The sequence below is a fragment of the Spermophilus citellus genome, assembly GCF_964194105.1.
Source record: "Spermophilus citellus genome assembly, chromosome: 9".
Taxonomy (NCBI): domain Eukaryota; kingdom Metazoa; phylum Chordata; class Mammalia; order Rodentia; family Sciuridae; genus Spermophilus; species Spermophilus citellus.
In genome coordinates, this window is record NC_138191.1 from 99561038 (window position 1) to 99579911 (window position 18874).

The window sequence follows — 18874 nt, forward strand, 5'->3', positions numbered from 1 at the left end:
GTTGGGATATAATAAAAGGCTAACAGCTCTTTGGCAAACTGAATTCAATTTCAATTGGTTTGATTGGGTTATGTGGGTATTCGAGTAACTCTTCATTTCTTTTCCTCTGACTGGCCTGATAATTTTGTTTTCAGTTTTTCATATGCCATGATTTTTAGCCCTATAACAATTCCAATATAGGGAAGGCAGGTTCTTGGGCTAAAAGCACAGAAAAGCAACTTTAGATGGAATATATTTTCATTTAAGTTTTCAGTTTTCCTATAGTATAAACTCTAACTAGCTTGGGTAATTTAAACTTGGCTTCATACTATTGTCCCTCAAATTAAAAAACAACAGTGTGGGGCTCAGGATGTGGCTGAAGTGGTAGCGTGTTCGCCTGGCATGCATGAGGCACTGGGTTCGATCCTCAGCACCACATAAAAATAAAATAGAGATATTGTGTCCACCTAAAAAAAACTAAAAAATAAACATTAAAAAAACAGTGGCTATCCAATCCTTCAAATTTAAAGACAATAATGCTAATGACACAATACCAAAATTTTTGGAAAGATTGGTATAAAATATTACACCATACCTGTAATTGGAATCTTCCAGTATGAAAATTTCGAGAAATAAAAACACATTGAGAATGAGATTTCATCTTTGCCTTTGATGGTTTTTGCCTGAATCTCTCACAAGTTGCTTTAAATTTGGAATTTTGAAATATTTCTCTGAAAGATATTTTATAGAGAATATTATTAAACATGAAATAGGTTGTAAACCAATTAAATAATTATTTCTAATATTTATACTAAGGGTTTAAATATCAGAATAAACATATTACAGCATATTTATTTTTAAAAACACACATCAATTTATATACTTTCTTCTAACATGTTAGATTTTATTATATCTATTTTATTCATAGAATATAAATTAAGCTAATTATAAAGGGTCAATATTTCTAGTTTGAGTATTAACCAGGAGTCACTTTTTTTCTGGTTGTGAGATAACCAGTTGACTTTAATGTTAATTAGCCTTTTTTATAAATTTGTCTTTCATAGCAAAGAAAATTAAATGAATTTCATTGGTCACTTTTGGTATTTAATAATATCTCTGGAAAAAAGTAAGAAGGAAACTGAATTGAAATTAATGACTTACAAAGGAAGAGTACCTGTGATCTTTTATTATCCATGCAACCGCAAGCAAATGAGGAAGGATTAAAAATAATAAAGTGGCAAGTAAAAACTCAGCTGATCAAAGGCAGATAGTTAAGTACAAAGGAATGTGGTTTCAAACAGTTATTATAAACTTAAGGATTTAAGAAATAATTCTTCCAGAAAATGGAATAATATTCAGAGCTAAAAAGAAAAGAACCGTTAAGTCATGAAAGGACATGGAAACTTAAATGCACATTTTAGAACAAAAGAGGCAACTCTGAAAAGGCTACATACTGCATGACATTCTGGAAAAGGCAAAACTGTGTAGAGACAGTAAAAAAAAAAATCAGTGGTTGCTGGAGGGAGGAAGGGAATAGATGAAGCACAGAGGGTTCTTAGAGCAAAGAAAATGCTCTGTGATACTCTAAGGGTGTGAATGTCATTATACATTTGTGCAAATCCACAGAGTGCACAACACATGAATAAACCTTAATGTAACCTACAGATGGGGAATGATAATGTATTGATAGAAGTTCCTAAATTGTTGCCCTCCCCAAATAATAATAATGCTGATTACCATTTCTTCTTTCAGAGATACTAGAAAAATTCCAAATTAATTCAAGAGATCATATTATGTTACTTAAGGAGGTATTAACAATTAGGATTCATTCATTATTTAATTCAATTCACTTAACAAATATTTGAGTACTTATTATATGTCATATGTGCTGGGTGTTAGTGGTAAGGGGGAAAAAAAGCCACAATCACTACCCTCATAGAATTGTCATTGCTCTTATGGAACTTAAATAGTAGTAAGGGAGACAGACAAATGATCACAAGGAAATGAAAAATTACAACTGTGGAAAGTGCTATTGAGGAAAGCTACCTGGTGCTGTGTGATATAACAAAGGGAATTATCCTGGATAGAGTGGTTGAGAAAGGCTTTCCTGAGGAGGGGAGGATTGAACAAGGGCATCTGAAGAAATAATAGTAGTAATAGGTAGAGTTTGGTGGAAGAGGGAAGATGTGAAAGTAAGAATATTCTAGACAGAGAAAACATCAGGTACCATGATCTAGCAGCCAGATTTAGAAAAACACATAAAGCAGGAGGGAAAGTAGGATGTGAATCTGGAGACTATGGGTAGCCAGAGCATGTAGGGTCTTAAAAGTCATGATTTATTGTTATCTTAAAAGCAATAGGAAGTCCTTTAAAATATAATGGGGCTAGAGAAGGAGGATACTGTGACTTGATCAGATTTGTATTTGGAAAAATTCTGGCTGAAGTGTAGAGATTGAATGAAGATAATATTGAAGGTATGAGGTTGGTTCTAACCTCTATTATAGAGGTTTATATAGTCTATATGGGAGATAATGATAAATTGGGTGAATAATGGTTGGGCGTAATGGAGAGAAATGAATAGGTGTGAGCAATTTTTTGAGGTAAAATAAAACTTGGTGATAGATTTAGTGTGGATGGGGCAGAGAGCAGGAGCTTTTTAGAAGAAAAACAATTTTTGGCTTCACATTTTCCTCCAGCTACTAACCATTCATCAACTTCTCCTCACAAAAATAACTTCTTGAAAGAGCTGTCTATATCTCAATTTTCTCACCTCTTGTTTTCTCCTCAAAGGAGAATTTCTGAACCCATCTCTCCACCAACACTTCATCAAAGTGACCAATGACCTCCATATTGCCAAATTTGAAAATCATTTATTTCTCCTCATCTTTCTCAACTTAAGCACCTTCAATATAACTGGCTGACACCTCCTTGTAACAGTTTTTAATTTTGACTTTTTTCCCCCTTTTTTCCCCCTCAAATGTTGTTGATTCTTTCTACTCTTATGCTAGATTTCATCATGGTAGCACGAAGTGCATAGTACCAGTTCTCTTTCTCTTTTGACAATCACTCCCTGTTATTTTCATCAGGTTCTAGCCTTTAGATACTCTCTGTGTATCAAATCTTCAACCCTGTCTTCTTTCCTGAAGTTTATGTGTATATTCAACTGCCTAGGTGACATTTCCACTTTGATGTCTAATACACTTTTCTATAGGCTTTCAAGCTTGTATCCAAAACTGAACTCCTACTTTATAACCACTCCCCAAATTATGATAATTTCCTCATCAAAGAAAATGGGACAACCAATTACTCAGTTGCTCACCACAAAAACTTACACATCAGCATTAATTCTTTCATTTCACTTATCTTTCCTTACTTCATTTAATCTATCAACATGTCCTGATTCTACCTGCAAAACACATTCCAAATCCAGCCCCTTCTTTTTCATCTCCTTTATGTTAATATTAGTTCAAGACACCATCACCTCTCACATGGACTAAATAGCCTCCTAGGTTGTCTATCTGCTTTCATTCTTGCTTTCTTAAGATTCAGGCTTCACAGAGAAATAAGAAACATCTTTAAAAAAATATAAACCAGAACTCTTATACATTGATGTTGGGAGTACCACATTCGCTTTGGAAACTATTCAGCAGTTTCTTATAAACTTAATCATATGATCTAACAATTATACTCTTAGGTATTTATCTAAGATAATTGAAAATATGTGTACAAAAAATTTATATAAGAATGTCCAAGGCAACCATCCCTGAAAGCTAAAACTTGGAAACAACTCCAATATCCACTAATAGAAGAATTTTTTTTAAAAGTATATTTGTTCATACAATGGTATACTACTTATTATTAAAAACAACAGACTGTGGGGACTGGGGTTGTGGTTCAGTGGGAGAGCGCTTGCCTAGCATGTGTGAGGTACTGGGTTTGTTTCTCAGCACTGCATATAAACAAATAAAACAAAGGTCCATTGACAACTAAAAAATATTTTAAAAATAAAAAAATAAAAACAACAGACTTGATAAATGTAACAATTATAATCTAAAAAATATTATGGTGAGTGAAAAAAGCAGACATAAGGAAGTCCATATGATTCTGCTTAAGTTCAAGAATAGGCAAAATTAAACTATGACAATAGAAAGCAGAATAATGGTTGCCTCTGAGGTAGGACATAGGAATTAATGCCTGGAAAAGAACATGGTGGAACTTTTCAGGTGTTAAAGTGCCGCAGTCTGGCTGGGCACAATTCAGGGGCCACTTGTCAAAAGAAACAAACTTTATTTTTTGAACCACACACGCCAAACAAAACAGCTCCTCAGGAAAACCTTCAGAGCCCAACTGCCACCACCGGCTTCGCACAAGCCTCTCACACCAACACAAGCTTCACCACCTCCCCCAATCCTCCTGCTCTTGAGGCCGATTGGCTGGGTCGCGTGGGCGGAGCCAAAGAAGTCCCCCAATGAGCATCACCGCAGAGGAGCCAATCAGCTAGATGTTGCTGGGCCGCTGTGAGCCAATCATCAGCTGGCAGTCTGAAAGTTTGCTGGCAGCTGGAAGTTTGCTGGGGCCCCTTGGCTGTGGCTCTCAACATTAAAGATTTTCATATTTTGACTGGGGTGGTTACATAAATATTTATTGAAATTTATCACTGTGCATTTAAAACCTGTATGCTCCATTGTATGTTAATTATACCTCAACTTTAAATTCTTTTTTAAAGTATTCTTTTAGTTGTAGTTGGACACATGTGAGGCATCCCCTGACACTTTATTTATTTGTTCATTATCTGTCTCCTGCAGTGGTACTGTTAAGTCTATTTGACAGAAACTTTGACTTGTGCACAGTTGTAACCTTAACTCCTAGAACAATGGCAGATAGCCAATAAATATTGCAAGAAAGAATAAGTCAATAATTTCTTGGTTTCTGATTTGTACATGTGGAGGGGTACCACTTAGTCATTTGCTGAGACAGGTAATATTAGAAGAGTAGTATGTGGGAAAATCTTGTTGCAATTTACATTTTTAAACATCAGACAATGCAAATACTGATGTGATTGAATAATTAGAAGCACCAGATTTTAGAATGAAAGGAAGGAGGTTTCAAATAATATTTATTTTTTTTTCTTTTTCTGGCAAGACACTACTACTTCTGGACCATACCAGAGCATTCTGTCAGTTCTTTTCTTAGCTGTCTCCTAAAGAAAGAGTTTATTTCCCTCTCAGCAATGTTTTTAATCTCAAATTGAAGTTGAAATTTTAAAAATTTTTAGCTTTATATTACAATCAGTCTCATGATTTCTTGAAAATAAAATAGGATTTATTATTCTTCAAAATTTTCATGCATAAGGGTTGCTATCTTACTCTAGTTCTTTGGGCTACTTAAATAAATATATGTATGTATATATTTTTATTGGTAGTGGGAACAATACCTTTTATTTATTTATTTTTATATGGTGCTGAGGACCAAACCCAGTGCTTCACATTTGCTAGGCAATTGCTCTACCACTGAGCTACAGCTACAGCCCCTGGGCTATTTAAAACATATAAAGCCTTCCCTCCCCAACAAAGGTTCTACAACCAAATCCAAGATTACAAAATCAAGACTATTATAGTTACTTAAGTTTAATGCTATTTGAAAAAGCCCTTTGAATTTTTAAAAGAAAAACTATTCTAATAAAACTTACCTTCGTTTGCAAATTAGGAACCACAAAGCAGATGCCAAAGCAAAGAAACCAATTCCCAAACTAACAGCACCAGCAGCCAGAAAATAGGTTAAGTGGTTATAAAAACCTATACAAAAAAATTATAAAATATTATTTCATGTATGTATCTTCATTCTCTAGGTAAATTTAAATTATATGATATTCCAAATAAATAACATAGTATAGTGTGAAGATTCTGGGACATTGGGAGACCTGAATATTCGTCCTGTGTTATTCTAATAACTTGAAAACTCCAAGTTAGAAAATGGCATAGAGCCCCCTGCAGATTAGGTCCCAGGGCACATTACTTTGACCCTGCCAGGATTTGAAACCTAGATTTGTTTTTGTACAGCTGTCACCTCCTCCTCCTCCTCCTCCTCCTCCTCCTTCTTTTTCTGGTTTTCTCCCTTCCCAGTCTATCTGTAAATTTTTGTTATTCCTTTGGTATCAATACTGATAGACCTCTGACACAAGAAGATTTAAATGAATTCTAGGATTCGTATTATCTCTGGGCGTGGTGGTAAATGCCTGTAATCTCATAGATTCTGGCGCCTGAGGTAGGAGGATCACAAGTCTGAGGCCAGCCCGTAGCTTTTAAACTTTAATAAAAATTAAAGAATTTTTTAAAAGATTGGGAATGTAGCTCAGGGATAAAGTGTCTCTGGATTCAATACCCAATATAATACATATATTCATATTATTAATCACTATAAGGAGGCAAATAAAAAATAAAGGAATAAATATGAGGAATTTGTTTTATTTTTTAAATCAATTAAATACATTCTTAAAATCAAAACTACTGATTTTAAGAATGTATTTAATTGCTTGGATTTTAAGATTTAAGAAACCTTTAAAAATTTTATTTCCACTTTAAGGAACTGCAAAATATCTAGGTCAAAAACTAAATGAAAGCAATAGAAAATACTAGCATATCACAAATTTTGTAATTGTGAAATTTTATAATCTAGGAATTTTACAATATAGAAATTTTATGATATAGGATTTACAGTTTTACTCCTTAATTTTACAAAGGCAAAATTGAGGCCCATGTAAGAGAATTAACTGAACTAAGATTGTGCAGCAAATTAATCCTAGTGTTTTGGGTTTTTTCTACAATCCCTGCTATGAAACATCTTAATGCTGGTATATTAAAAATAATAAGGAATAATACTGAGAATGGTGGTGCACATCTGTAATCCCAGAGACTCGGGAGGCTGGAGGATTGCAAGTTCAAGGCTAGCCTCAGCAATTTAGCAAGGCCCTAAGCCACTTACTGAGACTCTGTCTCAAAAAATAAAAAGGGATAGGGATGTTGCTCAGTGGGTAAGCACCTTGGATTCAATCCAATTAAATAAAGAAGAAAAAATAAAGTAGGTACTTATAGATAGTTTGGTTAAGTCTTTTTTTTTTTTCTTAAAGAGAGAGTGAGAGAGGAGAGAGAGAGTGAGTGAGTAAGAGAGAATGAGAGAATTTTTAATATTTATTTTTTAGTTCTCGGCGGACACAACATCTTTGTTTGTATGTGGTGCTGAGGATCGAACCCGGGCCACACACATGCCAGGCGAGCGCGCTACCGCTTGAGCCACATCCCCAGCCCGAGTTTGGTTAAGTCTTCATTAAAGGTTCTGAAACACACTACCTAAGCATAAAACAAACTGCAGAAACTTTCACAGAAGGCAATATAGAATCTAACTGAGGAATAGATGATTTGGGAAGGAGGGTTAAGAAGTATAAAACTGGGCTGGGGTTGTGGCTCAGCGGTAGAGCTCTCACCTAGCATGTGTGAGACCCTGGGTTCGATCCTCAGCACCACATAAAATAAAGATATTGTGTTCATCTACAACTAAAAAATAAATATTTTTTTAAAAAGAAGTATAAAACTAATTGAAGATCTTTTTATGGGAACATATAATCAAGTTTCACTAAGGATATGACATGACTTTTGTTTCCATATTTGTGTTATTTCCCAAGCAAATTCCAGTTTCATGATAGTATCTCTCAACCCTTGGTTTTCTTTGGATTCAGAACTGTCTACATTGAGGAATTAACAACATGAAAACACCATGAGCATGCTGGGCTCTGAGATCTGTTTGCAATCTGCAAGAAACAAGCAAAACCCCAAAACCAAAGAAACAAGTCAAGACCTAGTCCAAATTATCCTCTGGCACAGTGAATGAATCCATATGACCAATATCTCTGAGAGAAGAGAGCTCTGAGTCGTCAACAAAAGTCCAATTTGAAACAGGACCAATGAGGAATCTTAGAAATGAAAATTTCAAGACTTTAAAATGGAGTAAACCCTTCTTTGAAAACAAAGAATAAATTAAATATAATATAGTACTGAGAAATTTATCCAATTACACAAAGAAATGAAAATATGATAAAAAAATTATGAGACATGGAAAAGCTCAAGAGTATATAACATAAAACCAAAAGGATTCTTTCTCTTCCCTCTCTCCCTCCTTTCCTTTCTTCCCTTCTCTGTCTCTCTCAAAAAAAAAAAAAATTCCCAAACCCAAAAGAATGCCAGGCATGGTGATGTACACCTAAAATCCTTATGACTCCAATGGCTGAAGCAGGAAGATTTGAAGTTTGAGGCCAGCCAGCCTCAATTTAGTGATATCCTGTCTCAAAAAAAAAAAAAAAAAAATGGAACCACCATTTGACCCAGCTATCCCACTCCTCCGTCTATACCCACAGGACTTAAAAACAGCACACTTCAGGGACACAGCCACATCAATGTTTATAGCAGCACAATTCACAATAGCTGAACTGTGGAACCAACCTAGATGCCCATGAGTTGATGAATGGATAAGGAAAATGTGGTATATATACGCAATGGAGTACTATTCCGCATTAAAAGAGAATAAAATCATGGCATTTGCAGGTAAATGGATGGAGTTGGAGAATATAATGCTAAGTGAAGTCAGCCAATCCCAAAAAACCAAATGCTGAATGTTTTCTCTAATACAAGGATGATGATTCATAATGGGGTTGGGGCAGAGCCTAGGAGGATTAGTCAAACCCTAGATAGAGCAAAGGGGAGGGCAGGGAAGGGAGGGGTCACGGGGGTAGGAAATACAGTGGAATGAGATGGACATCATTACCCTAAGCACATGTATGATGACACGAATGGTGTGACTCTACTTTGTGTACAACCACATATGAAAAATTGTGTTCTGTATGTATAATATGAATTGTAATGCATTCTGCTATCATATATAACAAATTAGAGTAAAAAAATCAATAAATTGCTTTCAATATAAAAAAAATAAATAAGGGCTGGGTTGTGCCTCAGTGGTAGAGCGCTTACCTACCATGCGTGAGGCACTGAGTTTGATCCTCAGCACCACATAAAAATAAAATAGATATTGTGTCTACCTATAACTAAAATATAAATATTTAAATGAATGAATGAATGAATAGATAAAAATGGGCTAGGGCTGTAATTCAGTGGTAGAGCACCCCCGGATTCAATCCCCAGTACTGCAAAAACAAAAGCCAGGAGTTCCACTAACTTTGTTCTTTTTTATGGTGCTGGGAATCAAATCCAGGGCCTTGCACATGTCAGGCAAGAGCCCTACCAGTGAGCTACACCCCCAGCCCAAAAGGAGTTTCAAAAGAGATTACAAAATAAACAGTACTCAGAAATAAAACACATAGTTTTTTATGTTAACATTTTAATTTACATATTGTAAAACACACATTTTGTGTGTGCACTTCTTGACAAATACAGAGTGTTTAATCACACTGAAACCAAGCTACAAAGCACTTCCATTACTTCTCCTTCCCAAATTTCTTAATTCTGTCTCTGGGATCCCTCACTAAATTCTAGTAACCACTGATTATTGTTTATCCTTATAATTTTGTGTTTTCCAGAATTTCATGTAGATGGAATAATAAGGCATGTAGCCTTTTGAGTCTGCTTTTCACTTAGCATAGTACATGTAAATTTCATCCATGTTGTTATATATGTCAATAGTTTGTTTCCTTGTATTGCTGACTAATATTTTATTTTATAAATGTACCACAGTTTGCTTTTTCCTTGGATGAGAGACATTTGGGTTGTTTCCAGTTCAAGGAGTTAGGAATAAAATTATTACATACTTGCATATAGGTCTTTGTTTGAACATAAGTTTTTATTTCAATATTTTCATGCAGCAAGTATTTGTTAAACTTTATAAGAAATTGCCAAACTACTTTCTAGAGGGGTTGTGCCACCTTTCTTTCTCACCAGCCATTCCAATTGCCCTGTATTACCACCACACCACTTGGTACTACCAGTTTCATTTTAGCCATTCTAATAGATGTGTAGATATTTCATTATGATTGCAATTTGCATTTCCTTAGTAAATAATGATGTTGAATATCTTTTAATGTGCTTATTTGCCATTCACATATCTTCTTCAGTAATGCATCTATATAAATCTTTGCTGAGTTTTGAGAATTCTTTACATATTCTAGGTACAAGTCCTTGGTAAGATATATAATTTAGAAACATTTTCTCCCAGGCTATGACTTGCCTTTTCAATTCTCTCAATGGTGTCATTAAAAATCAAAACATTTTTCATTTTGAAGATGTCCAATTTACAATTTTGTTATTTTGTGGATTATTCTTACAGGTCCTATTTAAGAACTCTTTGCCTAACACAGGTCACAAATATTTTCTCCTATATTTTCCTTTAAATGTCTATAGTAAATACTAGATACACCAGGGACTGTTCAAAGTGCTTTACATATATTAACTTGATTCTCACAACAACCCAATGAATTAAATACTATCATTTCTTCACTGTGATAAGAAAATAGATTGCCAAGTGGGGGGAACGATATTAATTTAAATCGCTAAAGTCTTTCCTTATCTAGACTGATAGAGACCATGAATATTTTTAGACTTCATTAGCAAAACAGTTTAAGGATGTTTAAGAGTATCATAGAAGAGAATATTTAAGTAGCCAAAACACATGTGAAAACTGTGTTGATTATCAAGGAGGAGCAAATTAAACCACTATGTGATATTATGATGTCAAAATTGAAAAAGACAGAATATAATGTCCAAAATGAAAAAGACAGAATACATCAAAAATTGACAAAAAAAGAGTAAATTGAACTTTCACTGGCTGCTGGTAGCAATTTAATTTAGTACAATACTTTGGGAAACTGGCACTATCATTAAAACTAAATATATGCATATCCTATGATCCAGAAATTCAACTCTTAAGCATATACCTGACTGAAGAGCACAAACATTTTCACAAAAACATGTTTATAGCAGCACTATTTGAGATAACTCACAAATTGGAAACTTCCCAAATTTCAGCAGTAATTGAATGGATAAATTTAAAAAACTGAATTGACTAAAGAAAACAAAATGTCCCACACAAATGGGAAAGAATGGATTATAGCCATGCAAGACAAAGTGGATAAATTTCAATAGACATAATGTTGGGCAAAAGAAGTCAGTCACAGAGTTCAAACACAGACATCAAGGGTAGTTTTTGGGGTGCTGGATATAAATAAATGTGTGTGTGTGTGTGTGTGTGTGTGTGTGTGTGTGTGTGTTTAGTGAAACTTCATCAAGCTTAACATTTATGGCTTATGAGTAAAATAAATCTATATATTAGCATGAATAGAGCTGAAACACATAATGTTCAGTTAAAAAAGTTAAGTTCCATAAATTTAAGTTCAATAATTTCAGCTAATACTGATCTAATTTATGAACATTGAAAGAAACACAAAATAATACTTTTTTTACAATTAAATATAAGTATTAAAATACACCAAATTCATGATGTTAGTTGACTCTATGGATGAATTATAGACTTTGTAATGTTTCATACCTTAAAAAAGTCAAAGCTTTAACACTCATAGACCACCCCCGCACTGGAAATGCTCATTTAGGAGGACATCCATGGGTGTCTGTTGTCCTTTTTTTCTTTTCATTTTTCTAATTTTTTCAAATATTTAAAAAATGTAAAAGTAATATAATCTCAATTTTGGAAGAAGAAGAAGAAAAAGATAAATATTTGTATTAAGAGAATAAACACTGGCTATTCCTGGAGTACAGGTTTATAGGTAAAAATTTCCAGATTTTTCAGTATATTCAAAATGTCTGTCATGGATATCTTAGAAAAACCAGGGTAAAAATCGAAACCTAACATGTAATTCCTGGCTCCTTTACTTAGTTGCAACAAGTCTCCTTGTAGTAAATACCTTCTCTATTTTTATCACTGTAGCCCGCTGGACTTTCATCTCCTAAAGATCTTTTCTTCCCTCTTAAAAATTCTTCAGCAGGGCAGAAAATAGGTGTGATGAGCACACCTTCCAGTCTTTGGTTTAAAGGTACCATTGACTTATTTACATCTCAGGGGAATTCCAATGAGATCTAAGGATTCCAAAAGTTTCTAAATCACTCTTCCAAGAAAATGATAAATTATTTGCTAACACCTTCAAGTCATACTTTCTCTCTATAATATAAAATGAGAAGGCTTGACTCAGTGATCACCAAGTTCTGCACCCATTCTGAAGGTGTAGTAAATAGATTTAATTTAGTGACATATACAAACCTAGTATTTTTACTTCTTGACTCTGCCCTTAAATATTCTATCCAAAGTAATGATTCCTCACTTTCAGCCATCACTTTAACATGTCAATGTTTCTTTGTCTTTAATAATTATTATCATAGTCTTCTCTACTTATTGGCTTTTTATCTGTCCTCTTCCATTACAAGATGAGTTTCTTTCACCATGGCATTCTCAGAATGTAGAATACTGACTGGTTACTCAAAAAATGGTTGAAGTCAATGAATGAAAGATAGGCACTGGATGGTAGTATTAAGGAAATGAATAATATAAGGTTGTTTCCCTCAAGAAGTACATTTCTTAGTAGGAAGGACATACATGTAAAAAACGTTTTTAAGTATTATAGATGTTATAATGAAAGAAACAAGTACAACATAAAGACATAGGAAAATCTATAAAGGGGAAAGTTTAAAGAAAAAAAATTAGGCTCTAATTAAACATTGCCTGAGAATGTTCTATTACCAAATTCTTGTCAAGAACTGGTGATTCAACAGTAAATGATACATGATCATGGAGCTTCAATCTGGAAGGTGAAAAGACATTTAAAAAGATGTATTCCCTAAAATATTCCAAGTGCTATGTTAGTGATCTGTTCACAATGCTACAACACAAGGATTCTGATCTAGTGCAGGAACAGTTTCCTACAGATGACCCCTGAGCTGAATCTGACATAATTTAAGAAATAGCTAGCCAAAGGAATGTAGTCTTAAGCCTGGTTATGACTTTTTCATCTCAAAATAGATAAAACTCACCCTCTACTTCATAATTGATCATTTTCTTATATACAGCCAAAATTCTTTTTTTTTGGGGGGGGCAGGTTTAACCAGGGATTAAACTCAGGGGCACTCTATCACTGAGCCACATCCTCAGCCCTATTTTGGATTTTATTTAGAGATAGAGTCTCTCTGAGTTGCTTAGTGCCTTTGCTTTTGCTGAGGCTGGCTTTGAACTTGCAATCCCCCTACCTCAGCCTCCCTAGCTGCTGGGATTATAGGTGTGTGCCACTCATCTGGCCTACAGCCAAAAATTCTTTTTAAAAAATTCCTATTTTCCTGTAACTTCTATTTCCAAGGTGATTAAAAACTTCATGAATACTAAATTACAAGGTATGTAATATAAATTTGCATGCTTTTTCTTTTATTTCTGTCTATGCCTTTACTGCCCTTGGGAGTCCCTCTTCCATAGTCTATCTATTATATATCTGTTACATATTTATATGTTATATATCCATCTATTAAACCAGAATTACAAGGAATTGTACTAGTATTTCAGGTAATTTTTTTTCAATGCTCCCAGAATGGTAAACACTGCTTTATTTTTTTTGAGTAATTACAAACTACCTTTTTTTAAAATTACGAACTACCTCTTTGTTTTATTCTTTTGAAGTTTTGCTAGATTTCAGTCTCAAACTTATACTATTTACAAATGGTTTACTCCAATTTAAGAAATATCTGTAGCGGGGCTGGGGTTGTGGCTCAGAGGCAGAGCGCTCGCCTACCATGCGTGAGGCACTGGGTTCGATCCTCAGCACCACATAAAAATAAAATAAAGATATTAAAAAAAGAAATATCTGTAGAATACCAGTAGTTCACTCTGGATGACACTGTGCAGAACACCAAAAAGATAGGGAATAGGAAGTTTTAAAAATCTGTTTAAATAAAAATTCTCACCCTAAGTTTTAAAATTCTATAATAAAATATAAGCCGAGTTGATACACAAGCAGTACATAAAGTTGTCCATACTGATCTTTTTTTATAGTGTGTGTCTGCTTTGATTGGATATAAGCTTAACTGGACCTGTGAGCTTGAAATTTTTACCTATTATGTTGATCAAATTTTAATGTTCTCCCTTGAATAATGGGAATCATACTGTCTCAAAAAATTACAGTAGGAAATAAGAAAATGTTTCAAGAAATTAATAATAATAATAAACAGAAAGGCATTTTAAATTTAAAATAAATATAGCAGGTCATAAAGCAAGATTTATAAAATTAATATTATATATATCAATTCTCTGACAATAATAAAATTCATTTCTAAATTAATAATCTAAAATATAGCCTAAGAAAAGCTTCCATGCTTCTGGAAATTTAAAATCGCACTGAAAATGGCTCATATTAAATAATAAATCTATGGGAATTAGAAAACAATAAAACTAGCTGATAATAAAAGTACTATGTGTAAGTATTTGCAACAACACACCTATAACAAAAATCTAAGGGACATGTATAGCTCTAAATGCATATGTTAGAAAAGAAGATTGAAAAACAATGAATTTAGCATCTAACTTGCAAGTTGAAAAAGACCAAAGAATAATAATAATAATAATAAAATAATAATAAGCCCAAATAACATAGAGGAAGGAAATAATAAAAAAACAGAAGTTAATGAAATAAAAATTATGATTCTGTTGAAGACTTCTGAAATTGACCAATCTCTAGTCAGGTTAACCAAATTAAAATATTTGAAGGCATAAGTTAACAATACTAAAAATGAAGAAAAGCATAATTACAGACATAAATAAAATACTTTCAATAAATTTATGTTAATATATTTTAAGACATATAAAATAATGTATACCTAAAAAATGACTTACAAAAAGTGACTCAAGAGGTAATAGAAACCTAAATGAATATGTATCCATTAAATTGAATTAGCAGTTACTAACTTTCCCCCAAAGAAAACAGCAGGGACTAGTAGCTTTACAATTTCTATTGTATACCCATTTTCAAGTATTTCTTATCTTATACAAGCTCTTCCAGAGAACAGAAAGAGATTTCTAGCTGTTTGTCCAAATATATTTTCCTCTTCTTCCCAGGCAAAAGGCTAGATTACATGTCTCAGCTTCCCATACCATTAGGTGAAGCCATGTGACTGAGTTCTAACCAATGGAATTTGAGTGGAAGTGATGTCACAAAAACCTCTCATTTTACTTTTCTCCACGTTCTCTCTCCAGACTGAAATAGAGATGATCCCCAGGAAAACCTTGGAAGCCAACATATCACCATCCTAAGTCAACTGAATCTAATTAACACTATAGAAAATTCAATCCAACAACAGAAGAATGCATATTCTTTTCAAGTGCATGTGGTATATTCTCTAATAGTTGAAAATCATTGAAACTTCTAAATAATACATTTCTAAATAATCCATGAGCAAAAAGAGAAAGTCTCAAATTAAAATAGAAAATATTTTCAACAAATAAAATGAAAACAATATATCAAGATTTATGGAATGCCACTCTCTAAAACAGTACTTAAGAGGTTTAATCTACCATTTTTTTCATAAAAGGGGCAATCCTCTATCTTTATAAATTATAGAATGTGGGAAGCCCCTCTGAATGAACACACCTTCCAGTCCTGATGTAGGGGGCTCTGACCAATTACTACATTTTGTAGTGACTTGGGCGTTGCCTCAGCTTGGATAGCAAAATATGACTTCAGGTGTATCCGCTGGGGTTGAGTTACACTCACCTGCTTCCTTGTAATCCTAACCCTTGTAATCCTGCCCTTTTTTGGATAGAACTTTCTAAGAAATGCATCCCCCACCCCCCAAATAAAAGCCTATTTCCAAACATGCTTCCCTCTTTCTGGTCAGCCTCTTGTGACTTTCTCTTGCTCTCTCTTTTGGGGGCTTGAGGCCGAGAGCCGGGGAAAGCCATCTTGAAGCTTGTGTAAAGGTAATTTGTGTCTGTGTTTTATTTTGCATCATCCCAAATTCACACAAGTGACCTTAGTTCAACCACCTGCATTGGACAGGGGCGGTAATAGAACCAACAGTATACTACATATTTCATGAAAAAGTCATTGCACTTTTATTCTCAATGAATTATAGACCTAGATGTTGTAATGTAATGGCTTATATGGACTATGAAAGAGGTTTTAGAAATAATTATTTCTGATGACTTCTACAGTGAATTATATAGATATTTAACCAGCTCTTTTTCCTGTTCTTCACTGCAGGTACTTTTTTAACTTTCTCCTTTTTTGCTCAAGGCCAAGGCAGGAGGATCACAGTTTCGAGGCCAGCCTCAGCAGATTAGTGAGACCCTGTTTCAAAGTAAAAAATAAAAAGGTCTGGATGTAGCTCAGTGATAAAGCACCCCTAAGTTCAATCTTCAGTATCACAAAAAAAAAAAAAAGGAAAGAAAGAAAGAAAAGACTCAGGTCAGAGCTGGTATACCCACAGAAAGCCATGCCTGACTCTTCACAGTCATTATAAGGACAACTCCATACTGTCAGAATCCACTGAGCTGAGCAGTTAGATTTGAGCACTCAGCTGGGTGTGGTGGTGCATGCCTGATTTCCAGCTACCTGGGAGGATGAGGAGAATTACTTGAGCCCAAGAATATGAGACCAGCCTGGTCAACACAGCCAGACCCTGTCTTTTGAAAAGATAATTAAGGGGCTGGGGATGTGGCTCAAGTGGTAGCGCGCTCGCCTGGCATGCGTGCGGCCCGGGTTCGATCCTCAGCACCACATACCAACAAAGATGTTGTGTCCGCCAAGAACTAAGAAAAAAATAAAAAATTAAAATTAAAATTCTCTCTCTCTCTGTCTCTCTCTCTCTCAAAAAAAAAAAAGATAATTAAATAAGTAAAATAAAAACTAGATGGCCAGAAGATATAGGCAACTCCTTTATAATAGATGCTATAACAATAATTCTTTACCCCCCAAAAAGAGTTCAGCCAAAATAACCTGTACCATGTTCAATTACAAGTTCAGTTACAGATAGTAACTATAATAAATACTCTGGCACAAAAGAAAATGTAGTTGTCATTCAATACTCTTGGGACTCATCTTGATTTTTGAAGACAGACTAGATCAGGTGAAAAGGCACGAGATTTTTCAAGTCAGAAGTTCTGAGTTGAATTCTGATTTACCTCTTGACATTACCTCAAGTTGTTGGCAAAGTATGAACTAATGAATAAAAAAAATTAAAAGGTATAAATAGATATTAAATATATTATTCATCTGATGAAATGAATAATAACAATAATTCTCAAAATAGATCATCTACTTTATTACCTACCTACCATATTTTTATACCATATAATTTTTATACCATATAAAATACACTGATTTTATGTGTATAAAATGAGTTTGTATCATAATTAGATAGCCGTCTTGAACTTATTGCTATCTAGCTCTTTGAAGTCAGTGCAGACAAATGAAATTTGAACTAATATAGATATAAGAAGCAAATATTACTTGTATTAAGTGACCCTACTAGAAAGTATACCTAAGTGATATCAGTATTTCTAAATAAATGCCTTTAATAAATTATACTTCAATATTATCTGTTAATTTTTAATGAACAAGGATCTAATAAAGAAATGATTATATAGGGAGTAATTATCAAACATTAGCTATTTTATCCACTACATAATCCTGTGTCCCTTCTATAAGAATTTTATGAGAAATTCCTTTTAGAATTTAATATCAAGAAACATTTTTGTCGGGGCTGGGGATGTGGCTCAAGCGGTAGCGGCTCGCCTGGCATGCGTGCGGCCGGGTTCGATCCTCAGCACCACATACCAACAAAGATGTTGTGTCCTCCGAGAACTAAAAAAAAATAAATATTAAAAATTCTCTCTCTCTCTCTCTCTCTCTCTCTCTCCTCTCTCACTCTCTCTTTAAAAAAAAAACATTTTTGTCAAACTGTCAACTGTGTATTTTTTGTCAGATAACAAGAATTATAAGTCCAGTGTTTCTTTGTTTTGCATACCAGAAAGTTTAAATATAAAATTCATGCTTGATTATGGAAATTAATTTAACTCAAATTTTAAAATGATGACTTTCCCATTTCTACTTTTAGTTTTCATCTTTTATATAATCTGTTCTATTATATATGACTTTTACTGAAAGTTACTTTAAACCACAAAAGTTGGCAAGATAAACAAACATACATACAGTCAAGTTCCAGTGAAATTTTAAAATTTGCCATAAATTTGTTAGTACTTTAAGGGCCCCTACTAGTGTCTCTTGACACTTTGAAATTTTATTCTTAAATAAATTTCCCTGCTGCCTGGTATATAGTAGAGATTTAACTGTAAAGATTCATACTCCCATTTGAGAAATCACTACACAATGGAAGTGGAATTCATTCATTCAACAAATATTTACTGAACACCTACTATGTACCAATACTAATCTAGAAGCCAATAATATGGTGGTAAATAAGACAAGTGTTCAAGGGCTCATATTTTACTACAAGGGGACGAATGAATAAACACACAAACAAATAAGATTCTTTTAGAAATTGATAAAAGTCTTGAAGAAATTATATAATGCCCAGGAGGGAGTTGCAAAGAATGCCTCAAGAGAATATGTATTCTAAAGAAGATAAAAATAAAAATAAGAAAGAAAGAAAAAGAATATGTATTCTCATACTGTCATCCACTGAAAGATCTGAATTATCCATTTAAGAAGGACACTGCCTATATTTGTCACTGACTCAATCAGTTGGGGAGTTTTTTTTTTTTTTTTTTTTTTTTTACAGTGCCAGGAAGCCCTATTTAAGTATATAGAAGTAAATATGGTACCACTGGAGAGCAGAAGTTTGTTGACCTTCACCAAAAGAGGCTTTAATTTTATCTCTCAAGTCTC

General features: G+C 33.8%; 1 protein-coding gene across 2 annotated transcripts in view; it reads right to left on the reverse strand.

Annotated features, from left to right (window-relative positions):
- The window catches only part of LOC308655947 (uncharacterized protein C1orf185), a gene marked incomplete at its 5' end in the record, with an annotated part of 164989 nt that overhangs the window by 38058 nt on the left and 108057 nt on the right, over window positions 1-18874 (reverse strand). The window contains 3 exons of one of the 2 annotated variants that reach the window (XM_081306441.1): window positions 575-710; window positions 5669-5774; window positions 15066-15123. The exons of the other annotated variant lie outside the window; for it this stretch is intronic. Coding sequence (XP_081162567.1) covers window positions 575-710; window positions 5669-5774; window positions 15066-15123 — 300 coding nt within the window. Of the gene's footprint in view, window positions 1-574; window positions 711-5668; window positions 5775-15065; window positions 15124-18874 lie in introns of those variants that run through there. 2 annotated transcript variants of the gene reach the window in all.